This window comes from Rutidosis leptorrhynchoides, chromosome 1 (assembly GCF_046630445.1).
Source record: "Rutidosis leptorrhynchoides isolate AG116_Rl617_1_P2 chromosome 1, CSIRO_AGI_Rlap_v1, whole genome shotgun sequence".
Lineage (NCBI taxonomy): Eukaryota > Viridiplantae > Streptophyta > Magnoliopsida > Asterales > Asteraceae > Rutidosis > Rutidosis leptorrhynchoides.
Window position 1 is genome coordinate 427,814,199 of NC_092333.1, and position 16,370 is coordinate 427,830,568.

At 35.4% G+C, this 16,370-nt stretch overlaps 1 protein-coding gene across 1 annotated transcript in view; it reads left to right on the plus strand.

The window, feature by feature from the left end:
• The window catches only part of LOC139902291 (uncharacterized), a 29,425-nt gene extending 13,278 nt beyond the window's left edge, over positions 1-16,147 (plus strand). The window contains exon 7 of the mRNA XM_071884933.1: positions 15,816-16,147. Within this exon, the coding sequence (XP_071741034.1) occupies positions 15,816-16,147 (332 nt within the window). The remainder of the gene's footprint in view (positions 1-15,815) is intronic.
• Positions 16,148-16,370: the final 223 nt, after the last annotated feature.

Consider the following 16,370-nt stretch of genomic DNA (forward strand, 5'->3'; position numbering starts at 1 on the left):
CAAATCGGAACACTCCGGCTTTTTATGCCCCTCTTTGCCGCAATTAAAACAAGTGACTTTGTTTCCGGAAGATGGTTTCGGACACTCACGAGCCATATGACCCGGTTGCCCACAATTGTAGCACGTATAAGAAAACCCGCCGGTAGTGCCCTTCTTTGCACTATTGACACTTTTGGCCCCCCCTCTTGCTCTTGCTCTTCTTGCTTGAGGCGTTAGAGTAACTAAAACCTTCAAATTTTCTTTTGGAAAACATGAAATCACTCTTTCTTGGAACCTCCGGCTCAAAACCCCGAGCCAACTCGAACAATTCATCAAAAGACTTAGCCATACCCCGACTAATCTTCCCCTTGTACTCATCATTCAAAGTACGGTAGAAATCCTTCATGAGCTTATGATCATCACTCACATATTCCGGGCAAAAACGAGTCTTTGCCAAGAATGTAGACTTGAGTGTAACCAAGTCCATTGACCCTTGTTGCAAATGGTGCAACTCGTCCCCGATTCTATCGAGATCGGATGAAGTTCGGTATTCTCTGAAAAATTATTTCTTGAACTCCTCCCATGTCAAGCCCATACATTGTTCTTCACCATACAAGTTGATTTTATCGTCCCACCATAACTTAGCTTCTTCGTATAACATGCTAGAACCATACCTCGTCTTCTTTTCGGGAGGACATTCCGCGGTACGGAAAGCTCCCTCAATATCGGAGATCCAACATGTACTTTTTAAAGGATCCCGCACCCCATTAAACATCGGGGGTTGAGCATCCTTGAAGTTCTTGTAGTGGAAGTCCCGCCTTCCTTCACCTCCTTCACCGCGAGGATAGATATTCCTAGCGTCAAGGGCCTCTTCGATAGTGGCCTTCATTCGTTCATTAATTAGATCGGTTATTTGTTCATCAACCGAATCTTGAAAGACCTTTCGAACGTCCGCAAGAAAATCCGCTTTTAACTTCTTAAAGACGGCCTCGACCTTGGTTGAGAACTCGGCGTCCCCGCTTGTACTTCCGTTATCATGTTCGGGACCGTTTCTCGTCTTCATTCTATAAAACGAATTAGGTTAAACCACCAAACGGAAGGACAAATTATATATATATACATACACATACGCCACACTACTCCATCTCGCTCAACAATCATCGTACATTACTTGTTTGACACGATTTGCGCCCGTAACAATGGTAGCTAATCATTGTTACGCGAGCACGTCGCATTAACTTGCTAGTACAACGTCCATCTCGCTCGATGCTCGCTAAACATACATAACAAATAGCGCATGATTAGTTTACATAAACCTATGCATAAACTAATCCCGATCGACCCAAAGTCCTACAAGTCCCGCATAGCGCACACACAAAAAGTCTAAGTCTAGGCGCCTATCTCAAGTCACCTAAATCCCTTAGACCAGGCTCTGATACCACTTGTAACAACCCAAACCAACCCGCGAGCAAACCACGTGAAAAATACAAAATAAAAAAAAATTTGCAGCACAGTGAACTGGCACGGCGTGCCAGGATGGCCGCGCGGCGCGCCATTCGGGTCTGTCCGGAAAGTCTCAAAATGCGAAAAAGATCGACTAGTTCCCGACATTTTTAGACGACACGCTTTTAACCACACATTCAAATATGTAAAACTAACACAATTCAAACGTAAAATAAGTTTTACAAAGCGGGGCCCACTTCGGCCGTTTTACGAGTTTAATACAAAATATGAGTTTCGACCGCCAAAAAGTTTAAGTACCAAACTACACTACGAGCATGGCGTTTGGGATTAAACTACCCAAGTCTCGGTCAAACTCCAAGAACTAAACTTCCAAAAAGCGTCCCCTAATCAACAAAGCGGGAATCTCTATTCCATGATAATGCCCTTACCCTTGTCCACAACCGAACCTATAAAAATAGTAAACAACGAGAGGGTAAGCAAAGCTTAGTGAATGCAATAATTATACGAATACATATATAATTATACCTACTTGCATACACTTACACACCAAACCGCAAACACGCTAGCATACACATTTAGCTTATCGTCACAATAGCAAGCTATAAATCTCCAATACCACAAGCTAGCATAACAACCGCATATGAATATAACTCGAATAATATAATATGCTTACATTACAAATAACCATGGTTAACCAATAGTACAAGGGAACGGCGCTCGCGAAAACGCCATCGGTGTTCACAACATCCGTTAGGGCACTTAACACCTCGCACCACTAACCCCTAGGGAGGCACCTTAACACCTCGGCACATCACCCCGAGTGGCATCTTAACACCTCGATGCATCACTCATTAATTTACGGAGTGGTGTCTTAACACCTCGACACTACACTCCTAGGTGGCATCTTAACACCTCGATGCTACACCCGAGTGGCATCTTAACACCTCGATGCTACACTCTTCACGTGAAACATGGTGTCTTAGCACCTCGACACTACACATTTCACGCTACAACAAATAGATACATTATATACATACGCATATAATTATTCCACTCACCTCAAAGTCTTGTGAAAAGATACCCGAGCTTGCAAGACCTCAATGTAACGTACCTATCATATTATACACCTCATTAAACGCAAACTCAAGTCGGTCAACCAAACCATTTCACCATTCTAAGCCATTTTGACCCAAGGTGCAATTTCAACCCATTTGCACCCTTAACCCTAATTTGGGTCAACACCCACCAAAACCCTAATCATTCGTCAAGATGGGTTTAAAACACATTTAGGTCACAAGGCTAACTCATTTTCATACTTGCTAGGCCACTTAGGTCATTAAAGACTCATTTGACCGATTTCAAAGTCAACACACCCATTTGGGTCATCCATACCCAATAACACCCATTTACATATTATAAAAGTGTTCTAGCCAACAACTAACCAAATTTTAAGACTCAAAAGTCCAATTAACACATTCAAACCCTAGGTTAGTCATCAATGAGTCTTCATAACCCATAATCACCCAAAATCCCCAAAATACTAACAAAATGGGTCTTTGGTTCATCACTAGTCCAAAACCTAATCCTTAAAGCAATTGAAGTAAGAAATTGGGTTTTATAACTTACCAACACAATCACCACGTAGCTATCGACTAGATGAACGACTTTAAAACTTGCACCAAGACCCGATTCAACCTCTTTCACCCTTAAATGGAGCTTTCTCTCTCAAGGATTGCACTCTCTCACTAAAATTCAATTGGAGGAGATGAGGTTGTTGTGGGAGTAGTAAATGAGCTCCCCAAAACTGATCTAGGGTATTAAATTCGGCCCCAAAGTGAAATTACACAATTGCCCTCAAAATATCTATTTTAAAAAGAAGAAAGGAATCTGTTGCAGACAGATGGCGCGGCGCGCCACCTAGCCGCGCGGCGCGCGACCTCCCAGTTCAGCATCTTTTCTCTTTTTAATTATGTGCAACCAAAACCCCAAAACTTGAGTAACTTATATACACGCATGTACACTACAATTATTCGGGTCTTACAACAAGTATCCAATAATATTTACAATCAGCAAAGACCTAATTTTCAAAATAAATCACCACAAACCGATGATAAAAAGCCAAATTTAGAAGACATGATGTCAAAGCTAGTTGAATCTCAAACACAGTTTTTCACATCTCAGAAACAAACCAATGAACAAAATGCTCAAGCATTTAGAAATTAACAAGCTTCGATTCAAAATTTGGAAAAAAAAGTAAGTAACCTAGCAAGGTTGATAGGTGAAAGAAAACCGAGAAGTCTACCTAGCGATACAAATGCTATCCCCCAGAATGAAACAGCTAAAGCCATTACCACAAGAAGGGGTATTACACTTAAACCACCAGAAATACCTGTAATTTTTGATGAAGCTATTCCTACTCCACAAGAACCACAATCTGATCAAGATAAGGAAAAAGAACTGGTAGTTGAAAAGGTTAATAAAGATAACACAGTTAAGGCTAAACCTTATGTTAAACCATACCAACCACCACTTCCTTACCCGAGTAAAATGAGAAAAGAGAGACTTGAAGTCGAGCAATCCAAATTCTTGGATATGTTTAAACAGATAAATGTAAATCTTCCTTTCATTGATGTGATTTCAGGAATGCCTAGATATGCTAAATTTCTGAAAGATCTAATCACAAATAGAAAGAAAATGGAAGAACTCTCGGCCGTTACTATGAATGCTAATTGTTCAGCAGTGCTGTTGAATAAGATACCAGAAAAACTCTCTGATCCAGGAAGTTTCACAATTCCATGTTTTCTGGGTAGTCTTAGTTCAATAGAAGCATTGGCAGACTTAGGTGCTAGTATATATCTAATGTCGTATTCACTATACGCTAAACTAGACCTTGGAGAATTGAAACCAACACGAATAAGTATACAACTAGCCGATCGATCAGTAAAATATCCTAGAGGGATAATGGAGAACATGCTAGTTAAAGTTGGTACTTTAGTATTTCCAGTAGATTTTGTTATTCTGGATATGGAAGAAGATTCTCGAGTTCCTCTCATATTAGGAAGACCATTCTTAAACACGGCCAAAGCACTAATAGACGTGTTTGGTAAGAAACTGACCCTAAGTATAGAGGACGAGAGTGTTACCTTTTCACTTGATAGAGTAATGCAACAACCGCTATCTGCAGATGATACATGTTATTATATTCAAACTATAGAATCACATGCAGAATTGTTAGAAGAATTTCTAGAATTACAAGGAACAGGAGAATGTTCTTTAGGAGAAGGAACTGAACCAATTGATGAAACTGAAATGTTAGCTACACTTATGGCTAATGGATATGAACCAACAACAGAAGAAATTCAAATGCTAAAAGAAGAAGACAGATATCGATATAAATCATCGATAGAAGAACCACCGACATTAGAGTTAAAGCCACTTCCAAACCATTTGAAATATGCTTATTTACATGGTGAATCTGAATTACCTGTAATAATATCGTCTTCTCTTACTGAAAATGAAAAATCTCAACTCATTTCTGTGCTAAAAGCTCATAAACCAGCTATTGCATGGAAGATTCATGATATTAAAGGAATAAGTCCTTCGTATTGCACACATAAAATCCTTATGGAAGAAGGTCATAAAACGTATGTGCAACGCCAACGAAGACTAAATCCTAATATGCAAGATGTTGTTAAGAAAGAAATTATTAAACTACTTGATGCAGGTTTAATTTATCCAATTTCTGATAGTCCATGGGTAAGCCCAGTTCAATGCGTACCTAAGAAGGGTGGCATGACTGTCATCACAAATGAAAAAAATGAGCTTATTCCTACTAGGACTGTAACAGGATGGCGTGTTTGTATTGATTATAGAAAATTAAATGACGCCACCAGAAAAGATCACTTTCCCTTACCTTTCATTGATCAAATGTTGGAAAGATTAGCCGGAAACAGTTACTATTGTTTTCTTGATGGTTTTTCCGGATACTTTCAAATTCCAATAGCACCCGAGGACCAAGAGAAAACCACGTTCACGTGCCCTTATGGTACTTTTGCTTACAAACGCATGCCATTTGGACTTTGCAACGCCCCTGCAACCTTTCAAATGTGCATGATGGCGATTTTTCACGACATGATAGAAGAATGCATGGAAGTTTTCATGGATGACTTTTCAGTCTTCGGTGATACTTTTGAAACATGTCTAATTAATCTTGAACGAATGCTTATTAGATGCGAACAATCAAATCTAGTTCTTAATTGGGAGAAATGACATTTCATGGTTAAAGAAGGCATCGTTCTTGGTCATAAAATTTCAAAGGAAGGAATTGAAGTGGATAGAGCTAAAGTAGATGTAATTGCTAAACTTCCACATCCCACCAATGTTAGAGGAGTTAGGAGTTTTCTAGGGCATGCCGGTTTTTACCGATGTTTCATAAAAGATTTTTCTAAAATTGCCACTCCTATGAATAAACTCCTAGAAAAAGATGCTCCATTTATCTTTTCAGATGAATGCATCAAATCTTTTAATATTCTTAAAGAAAAACTCACTAATGCGCCGAACATGATAACTCCAAATTGGAAACTATCATTCGAACTTATGTGCGATGCAAGTGATTTTGCAATGGGAGCCGTTTTAGGACAAAGGATTGAAAAACGATTTCAACCTATATATTATGCTAGTAAAACGTTACAAGGAGCACAAACAAATTATACAACTACTGAAAAAGAACTCCTTGCTATTGTCTTTGCTTTTGACAAATTTCGTTCATATCTCGTTCTAGCAAAAACGGTGGTCTATACCGACCATTCTGCTCTTAGATACCTATTTTCAAAACAAGATGCTAAACCACGATTAATCCGTTGGATCTTACTCTTACAAGAGTTCGATATTGAAATCCGAGACAAAAAGGGAGCAGAAAATCTCGCCGCTGATCATCTTTCTCGTCTTGAAAATCCCGAATTAGAAGTTCTAAATGAATCGGCCATACAAGACAACTTTCCTGATGAATATCTATTGAAGATAGATTATAATGAAATTCCATGGTTTGCAGACTCTGCAAACTACTTAGTATGTGGATTCCTTGAAAAAGGATTATCTTACCAAAAACGAAAGAAATTCTTTAGTGATATAAAATACTATTTCTGGGAAGATCCACATTTGTTTAAAAGTTGTCCCGATGGAATAATACGCCGATGTGTATTCGGAGATGAAGCTAGTAAAATCTTAAACCATTGTCACACAGGACCAACAGGAGGGCATTATGGGCCTCAACTCACAGCAAGAAAAGTTTACAATGCCGGATTCTATTGGCCTACAATTTTCAAAGACGCACACCTTCTTTGCAAATCCTGTGATGCTTGTCAAAGGGCTGGAAAAATAAGTCAACGTGATGAAATGCCACAAAATGTCATTCAAGTATGTGAAGTATTTGACATTTGGGGTATTGACTTTATGGGTCCATTTCCAAAATCTCATAATAATCTCTACATTCTCATTGCCATTGATTATGTATCCAGATGGGCGGAAGCACAAGCTCTCCCAACTAACGATGCACGAGTTGTAGTCAACTTTTTAAAACGTCTTTTTGCTAGGTTTGGAACACTGAAAGCTTTAATAAGTGATCGGGGTACTCATTTTTGTAATAATCAACTTGAAAAAGTTCTTAAAAGATATGGAGTAACTCATAAAATCTCCACCGCATATAATCCACAAACAAGTGGACAAGTTGAAAATACCAACCGAGCATTAAAACGTATTCTAGAGAAAATCGTAGGATCAAATCAAAAGGAATGGTCCATTAAATTGGAGGATGCACTCCGGGCTTTTAGAACAGCCTACAAAACTCCAATTGGTACCACACCTTTTAAACTCGTTTACGGAAAAGCATGTCATCTTCCAGTAGAAATTGAACACAAAGCATTTTGGGCTTTGAAGACATGTAATCTTGATTTACTTGAAGCCGGACGTCTACAATTAAGTCAACTAAATGAATTAGAAGAATTGAGACATGAAGCATATGAAAATTCGTTAATCTATAAAGAAAGAACGAAGAAATGGCATGATAAAAGAATCAGAAGTTCAAAAGAATTTAAAGAAGGAGACAGAGTTCTTATTTTTAATTCAAGATTCAAGCTATTTTCTGGAAAATTGAAATCAAGATGGTCTGGACCATTCATAGTCAAAAGAGTTTTCCCATATGGAACAATAGAGTTAATAAATTCAAATGGGATTGAATTTAAAGTTAATGGTCACAGAGTTAAACATTACATAGATAGTCCGATGGAAGTTGACAACGAAGTTAATCACAATTTCGACACCACAGCTAACTAAGTGTGGGGAGAATCAAGTCTTTAAAGGATAATATGTATTTCTGTTAGAGTTAGATATTCTGTTTTCGTGTAGTTCTCGAGAATGGAATCCAAATGGTCTTTCCCTAGCAGACCCTAAAGAACTAGTCTTCTCCCCTCATTCTAAATTTTTATTTTTTTTAGGATTTACAAAATGAAGACTTCCCGTGAATTAAACCATGGTCTAATGCTACACGCTTTGATCACTAAACGTAATAATGACACCCTTCCAAGTGAATTGGTATCATTAATCAGAGGTAAATTGGACGGAGTAAGAAAAGAATCCAGGAACGAAAATAATAAGTTACATTTTGGTAAAGGAAAATTGAAATCCGCAGCGAAAAGAAGAGCACGACACCTTGAAAGATGTCACAAATGCGGAAAATGGTCACACGAAGGAAAATGCTCGACGAATCAGACATATTCCAATACCGAATTCGTTACTTTATGCAGAGATGGACCGTTCATATGTTTCGAAGAAAAAACGTTGAACGCTCGAGGTTACGCCTATGTAGCTATGGAAAACCAATTAGTCCGACTATCTTATGAGTGGGCTAAAACAGGTCACTGAGAATTCTATTTCACAGGTAAGTATGTACAGTTTTTAATTTTATTTTTATTATTTTTAACCTTTTGATAATAAACTCTAAATCGTTCGCTATAAAGTATTAAATTGGTATTCAATAAAATTAGGTATGCGTAACCGAAATTATTGATATCATAAAAAAAAATTATTACATCACTGCGAAATTTACCGTTTATTCTTAAGGTATAAATATCTTTAATCAATCAACCCAAAATATTTCAAAAATTCGTCAGGAGTAAAACTAGGTAATATAGCCGAAATTACTTTACCGAAAAGAGGGGCGTATATTTTTGATAATATTTGATTGATTAAAGTGGGATAAAAAAACCAAAAAGATTTTTAATTTTATTTTTACATGTTTTTAAAATTAATATTGTAAATTTTTAAAATAAATATATTTAAATTTGTAAATATTTGAAAAATTAATATTTTTAATATAAGTTTGTATGTATAAAAACAAAAATATAATATAAATTTGGTGTGAATTTTTTAAAATTTTAATACGAATTTTTAATTTTATGCATTTAAGTTTGGTGTAAATTTAAAAACAAAAATTTACTTTATTTCACTAAGTCAAAAATATGATTTTTAAAATTCGTCGTAAGTTTTAAACTAGGTCGTTGAACCGAAATTGGTTTACCCAAGGGAGGGACGAGAATTTTTATTATCATTATTTTTAATCTTATTGAATTAAAGTATGCCAAAAACATTAAAAAACCCAAAAATCTTTGCTTTTAAAACAACGCTTTGAATTGACAAATTTTAAAATTTTGTCGAGGGACGGACTAGGACATCGTTCCGAAACGCCCTCATCCTAAAAAGAAACAAAATTTTAAATTTAATTAATTATATGTTTTAAAAGTGTAAGGTTTTTATATAAAAAAAATAAAATCCCCAGACCCATGCGATCGCATGGGATTTATACTACACCTTCATGCGATCGCATGGAGGCAAAAATCAGGTCAGAAGCTTAAAACCCATCGAACTGCTTCTGCTCTTCCACACCACACACACATACATACGAGCATATACCCAAAAACACTCCTCAAATCCCCATTTTAACCCTAAAATTCACCAAATTTCTTGCTACAATCCGCTCTAAACATGAATTTGATAAGGAGTTTATCAAAAAGGGTAACAATTTCACTCCTAAACCTCTTTAAATTTGATTTTTAGTGTTCTTGAGCTATAATTTACCTAATTTGATTTTGTTAATTTTTAGTGTAATTAGAGTTAAATTGTTAGTATTTTATGCATGTATATCCTAGATTGATGCTATTTAGCATGATTTAAAGCCAAAAACTTCAAAAAATTTAGGAATCTAGGGTTTGTGTTCTTGAGCAATTTGGGGCTTTTTGATATAAACAGGTTATGGTCGATTTTTGTCATGAATTATTGCTAAATTAAGTAGTGTAACATGTTTAGGTAGCTAAATGATCCAAACTTTGATCATAAACATGATTTTTGAAGATTAAAGTGGACCTTTTAAGTCTAAAATTCATGAACTTGATTAATTTGATATAATTGCCATTTGACACTTGTTTAATTGCTAGTAATGACTATTTTTACATGTTATTTGAGTTAAATGCTTATGAACTTTATATACATTTTCATATATGCTTATTTGAAAAAAGTGTAGAATTGTTAAAATTGTGAAAATTTGTATAAGTTTAATTTTGATTTAACATGTTATTGTAATTGTGTTAATTTGTTATTTTGCTAACACTAATGCATATTTGGATGCACAAATTTTGTGTTTAATATGTTTTGCAGAGATTTACTAATACTGAAGCTGGAGGTTCATCATCATCATCTAGACGACCTGCTCTAGAACCTGAACCGGAGCAACAACAGGAACCACAACAACAGCCTGATCAACACGTACCTTATTATGATCCGCTACAGTTTGTGGATGCCTTTATAGTATTTCCGATACATCCACCAGTAGAATACCCAACGATTCCTGAACACACGTTGCATCCTAATCTGAGATTCGATAGAAGCTGGAGGGATTACCAGGCATATCAAAGTAACAAATTCAAACTGCTACCAAAAAATGTAGAGGTGCCAAGAGTAATCGATTAGGATCCTTTGGAAAGGGTCCAAATAGCTAACTCAGTTAGGGAGCATCTGATCCAAAGGTATGGCAGTTCTTCTTTTACCGATTGGGAACGTTTATTCACCATTCATAGACCTGTATATAAGGAATGGTGTGTTGAGCTGATGAGTACGATAGCATTAAATGTAGATGTAGATAGATTAGATGATAGAAGTTTTCTTAGGTTTATACTTGGCCGTAGGATGTACAGGATGTCCATGCTGGACATGGCCAGGGCGTTACAGATTTACACTCCTAGTGAATTACTACTACCCGATTGTATGAACTTGATTTATCGTGGTGAAAGGGTAGATAGGAATTTTGACGCGAACGCTGTCTGGAGGCGTATGTCAAACTATAATGTTTTACACTAGGAGGAAAACACTCCTACTTACATATTAACAAAGCCGAGCTTCGTATAATTCATAGATTTTTGGCAAACTCGATTACACAGAGAGGTCACAACAAGGAGAAAATGACCTTACATGATTTATTTTACCTAAAGTGTATTCGAGACCCAAGAAGCTTTGTTAATATCCCCTACTGTGTTGGTTTTTATTTATCAAAAATGGTGGAAGGAATACAGGAAGGGGGGATAATTGGAGGAGGTATTTTTGTTACTCTCATTGGAGAGTATTTAGGTGTAGATAGGGACCAAGGGGGTCCACTTTTGGTATGTAGAGAACAGGTTGAGCCTTTAGGATTGAGGGTTTATGCGGGTGCTAAGGTATTAAAGAGTAGACGCAATCAGGCAGTACCCTATGAAGGTAGTCATCCTCAGGTAGAGAGAGGTTCAGACGAGGAAATGGAGGAAGCGGATGACATTAGGGATGTCATTCGGGAGGCTATGACTGATGTCTACCAGCATATAGATGAGGAAGATATGACAAACGCGGAGAGATTTCGTCGGATGGAGCAGTGGCAAGCCCGGAATGATTACGAACATTCCAGGCAACGACAGCATGATTGATGGGACTATCATCAGCGTCAGATTATGAGCCGGCTGTCACCTCAGGATCACTACGTTTCGACCCGAACCGCTTACTATCCTCCACACCAGCCCGAGATGAGACCACCATATACTCTCTACGACCCTAGCCAGGCCTACCAGTACACCTATTACCAACCATGGAACCCGGACGATAACATGAACTGGAACCCCTATCCAGATTGACATAGTTCCTGTTGGTAATTTTTATGATTTTTATCTTTTTATTATTTTTATTTATTTATGTTTAAACATATGATATTGTGATACATTAATGTATTGCTTAATATTTTTATTATTTTGTACTAATATTTCATATTTGATTTGAAAGTGGGATTTTAAGTCCCATTTCAAATTACCATGAATGTTTATATTTGTATGTATGTATATTGTCAATTGTACACAACAGGGTAAAACAGCGCATTTCAAAGACTGGCATTAAGTTCAGCAAAAGCTACTAATTATGACGACAAAACGAAAAACAAATGTGATGTAACAACAAGACGGAATGAACAAATGATGTGCACCATTTATCATTCAACAAACAAACGCAAATATGTTTGAAAACTTTGGTAAAATTTAATCATTTTTCTACGCTAATCACCCTCAATAATTTAAATTGTTACTGATTTCTTGCAAATGAGGACATTGCAAGATCTTAAGTATGGGAAGAGGTTAAATTCTTTCGGATTTTTAAAAATTTTAATTTAAACACTTGGTTACCATTAAAATGCTAGTAACGCAGTAGTTGTATTAGAATCTAGTGCTCTCTGATAATAAAGAACAGCCCTAGTCTTATATACTGACTACCCAATTCTAGTAAAATTTTTCAAAATTTTCAATTAAATGAACTCAAAATCATGTTTATACATATTTATGAACGATAAAACTAGGTGTTAACACCGAAATTATTGTTACCTCAGAAAGGACATAAATTGAGAAACAGCCTAAAATGTTAGAATTCATTTAAAATGAAATATAGGACAATAAAAAGGCAAAAAAAAGGAAAATAAAAGCCAAGTGTGGGAAAAATTTACCAAGTTCTTTAAAACATATATCACATATTTTGTACAAAGATACTTTTGTTTTGGACAAAATTACCGTTTTACCCAGAAAACTGTAATATATTTGAAACAAAGATGGATCTACACGATGAATCAATTCCATCATTAAAAGGAAGTAAAGTCTTCTGAAAAAGACACGCGCTTCTTGATTTAGGTCAGGAAGTTGTCGTCCAGACCAGCTGTAGGTTGACGAAAAATCTAGAAAAATCATCTCAAAAATCAGCTGAAAATCCACGGACCTCAGCATCAAACAGGGTCGCCAAGTGGTCAGACTTATCCTAACCATGAGAGGACCTGTCTCGTAAAATGGGGAGGGCACCGTGCAAATTAGCTTGATAAGACTAATGAATCAGATCCCCAGAAAGGATAATCTCCTTAAAAGATCAAAAATCAGCTTTTAAGACTGATATTACTTAATCCTTGAGATTGACCTTAAATATTGAGAATTACAAACTCATAGAATTCGATGATATCTAAACTCGAGCTTGAACGAAAAAATATTTTGATAAAAATTAGAAACCGATTTGTTTTCTGAAAACCCATTTTCAATGCGTTCATTACCATTGAACGTAAAATCCTAGGAATTCACATGGAATTCATTAGGTCACCTGAACCAAATCGGGTATCAACCGTAAGAACGGTGGTTGCATAGCATGGTCGAAGACAGGACCTTGTGCCAGACCGAAAAATTATAGGGTGAGCTTTACTATTGCTCCTACAAAGGATAGTAATTGCATCCGACACGTTATAGACCATAATTAAAAGCATGTCAGGGGACATTGCCTTAACAGTTGCTTGTTCAACGCTTTCCTTTACAACCGGACGGTAGTTTATCGAAAGGTAATATTCGGAGCAAGTATAGTGGACGTGTTGCTTTCCCAATACAAGGTTAGCAAGTGGGTGACACAAAACCGCAAGTTTTGAGCTAAAATTTTCAAATCTGAAACCCACCAAACCCACAAAAACAATTTGCAAACACCGGTGAAGGGTTATTCCGGAAAACTTATCTAGGGTAAAAGCTGGATTGTATTTTCAAAAGATCAAATGTTTTCATAAAGATCCAATTTCCTTAAGGATCTAAATTTTCATAGTCATGTGGGACTGTAAACCACATCGTTACTACCATTGTTCATACCACCGTATAGAAATCACTGATGTACAAAGTGTGAAGAATAAAGAAGTGATTCTAGTATAGTTTTATTTCAAGACTATATTGATTGAGGACAAGCAACGCTCAAGTGTGGGAATATTTGATAATACTAAAAACGAACATATATTTAATAGCATTATCCCTCAAGAAAGATAAGCTTTTAGTTGCAATTGTTCTATTTACAAGTAATATTCGTTTAAATAATAAAAGGTGAAGACAAAAGACATATTCGACGAATTGAAGACGCAAACGACCAAAAAGCTCAAAAGAACAAAGTACAATCAAAGTGGTTTAAATTATTGATGAGAAACGTCTCAAAATTACAAGAGTACAAGACGCGAAACGCAAAATACAAGATATTAAATTGTACGCAAAGACGTTCGAAAATCCGGAACCGGGACCAAAGTCAACTCTCAACGCTCGACGCAACGGACTAAAAATTACAAGTCAACTATGCACATGAATATAATATAATATATAATTAATTCTTAAAATTAATATATATATTATATTATATATTATAAACGTCGGCAAACAAGAAAACAAACTCATGTGAGCTGATACCTACCTCCATGCGATCGCATGGCCTGGAGGCACAAAAGCCATGCGATCGCATGGCACACTTTTTCAGCCCAGCCCCTATAAATTTCGCAGTTTGGTGATCCAAATATATCCATCCATCTCTCTATCTCACTCACGTATATATATATATATATATATATATATATATATATATATATATATATATATATATATATATATATATATATATATATATATATATATATATATATATATTATAATTTTAATTTTAATTTTAAATTCTAATAATAAGGGTATATTAGCGAATGTTGTAAGGGTGTAAGTCGAAATTCTGTCCGTGTAACGCTACGCTATTTTTAATCATTGTAAGTTATGGTTAATGTTATTTTTAAATTAATGTCTCGTAACTAAGTTATTATTATGCTTATTTAAGACGAAGTAATCGTGATGTTGAGCTAAATATTAAAATTGGGTAATTGGGCTTTGTACCATAATTGGGGTTTGGATAAAAGAACGACACTTGTGGAAATTAGACTATGGGTTATTAATGGGTTTTATATTAACTAAACGATACCTCGTTAATTTAATATATAGACTTATAATTTGACGTATTTATATATAACCACATATGCTTGACTGGGCACGGTGGGCGGGATATCTATAAATACCAATAATTGTTCATTTTACCGGACACGGAACTGGATTAATAGTTAATAGACTTGTTGAAACAGGGGTGGATTATATTCAAGGGTAATTGGTGTAATTGTTAACAAAGTAGTAAAACCTTGGTCTACACGCAGTCGATAACCTGGTGTATTCATTAAATAAAGTAATAAGACCTTGTTACAATTCGAATCCCCAATTAGTTGGAATATTTAACTTCGGGAATAAGAATAATTTGACGAAGACTTTCACACTTTATAATTATGACTGATGGAATATTATGGACAAACTCGTATGGACATATCGAATAATTCAGGACAATTAACCCATGAGAATAAACTAAAATCAACACGTCAAACATCATGATTACGGAAGTTTAAATAAGCATAATTTATATATTTCATATTTAATTGCACTTTTAATTATCGCACTTTTATTTACTGTCATTATATTTAATTGCACTTTTAATTATCGTACTCTTTAATTATCGTAATTTTATTTTATCGCTTTTTTTATCGCAATTTCATTATCGTTATTTACTTTACGCTTTAAATTAAGTTATATTTATATTTTACATTAGGTTTTAACTGCGACTAAAGTTTTAAAATCGACAAACCAGTCATTAAACGGTAAAAACCCCCTTTTATAATAATAATACTACTTATATATATTTTTGTATTTTTACAATTATAAGTTAAAAATATAGCGTTAAGCTTGTTTAAAAGATCCCCGTGGAACGAACCGGACTTACTAAAAACTACACTACTGTACGATTAGGTACACTGCCTATAAGTGTTGTAGCAAGGTTTAGGTATATCCATTCTATAAATAAATAAATAGCATGTGTAAAATTGTATCGTATTTAATAGTATTTCCTTGTAAAAATTAATACTATTTCATATACCCCTCGCATAACATCACACTGCAGATTAGGACATCCTGCTACTCAAGTTCTTAAACTTCTTAAGAATAGTATTGGGATTAATCCTAATTCTGACAATGATGTTTGTGATGTTTGCCATAAGGCTAAACAATCAAGGGATCCTTTTCCCTTGAGTGATCATACATCTTCAAAAATTGGTAAATTAGTTCACTTAGATATATGGGGGCCTTACAGGGTTAATAGTTATTCTGGTTTTAAGTTTTTCTTGACTATTGTTGATGATTTTTCCAGAGCTATTTGGGTTTATTTGTTAAAAACTAAAAGTGATGTTTTTGATAATCTTCTGAGTTTTGTTAAACTAATTAAAAATCAATTCATGTAAATGTGAAAATGTTTAGAAGTGATAATGGTACTGAATTTGTCAACAAAAAAATGGAAGATTTCTGTGTTGAAAATGGCATTGTTCATCAGACTAGTTGTGCTTACACACCTCAACAAAATGGTATTGTTGAGAGAAAGCATAGACATTTACTGAATGTGGCTAGATCCTTGTTGTTTCAAAGTAATTTACCTTTGTGCTATTGGTCTGATTGTGTGCTAACTGC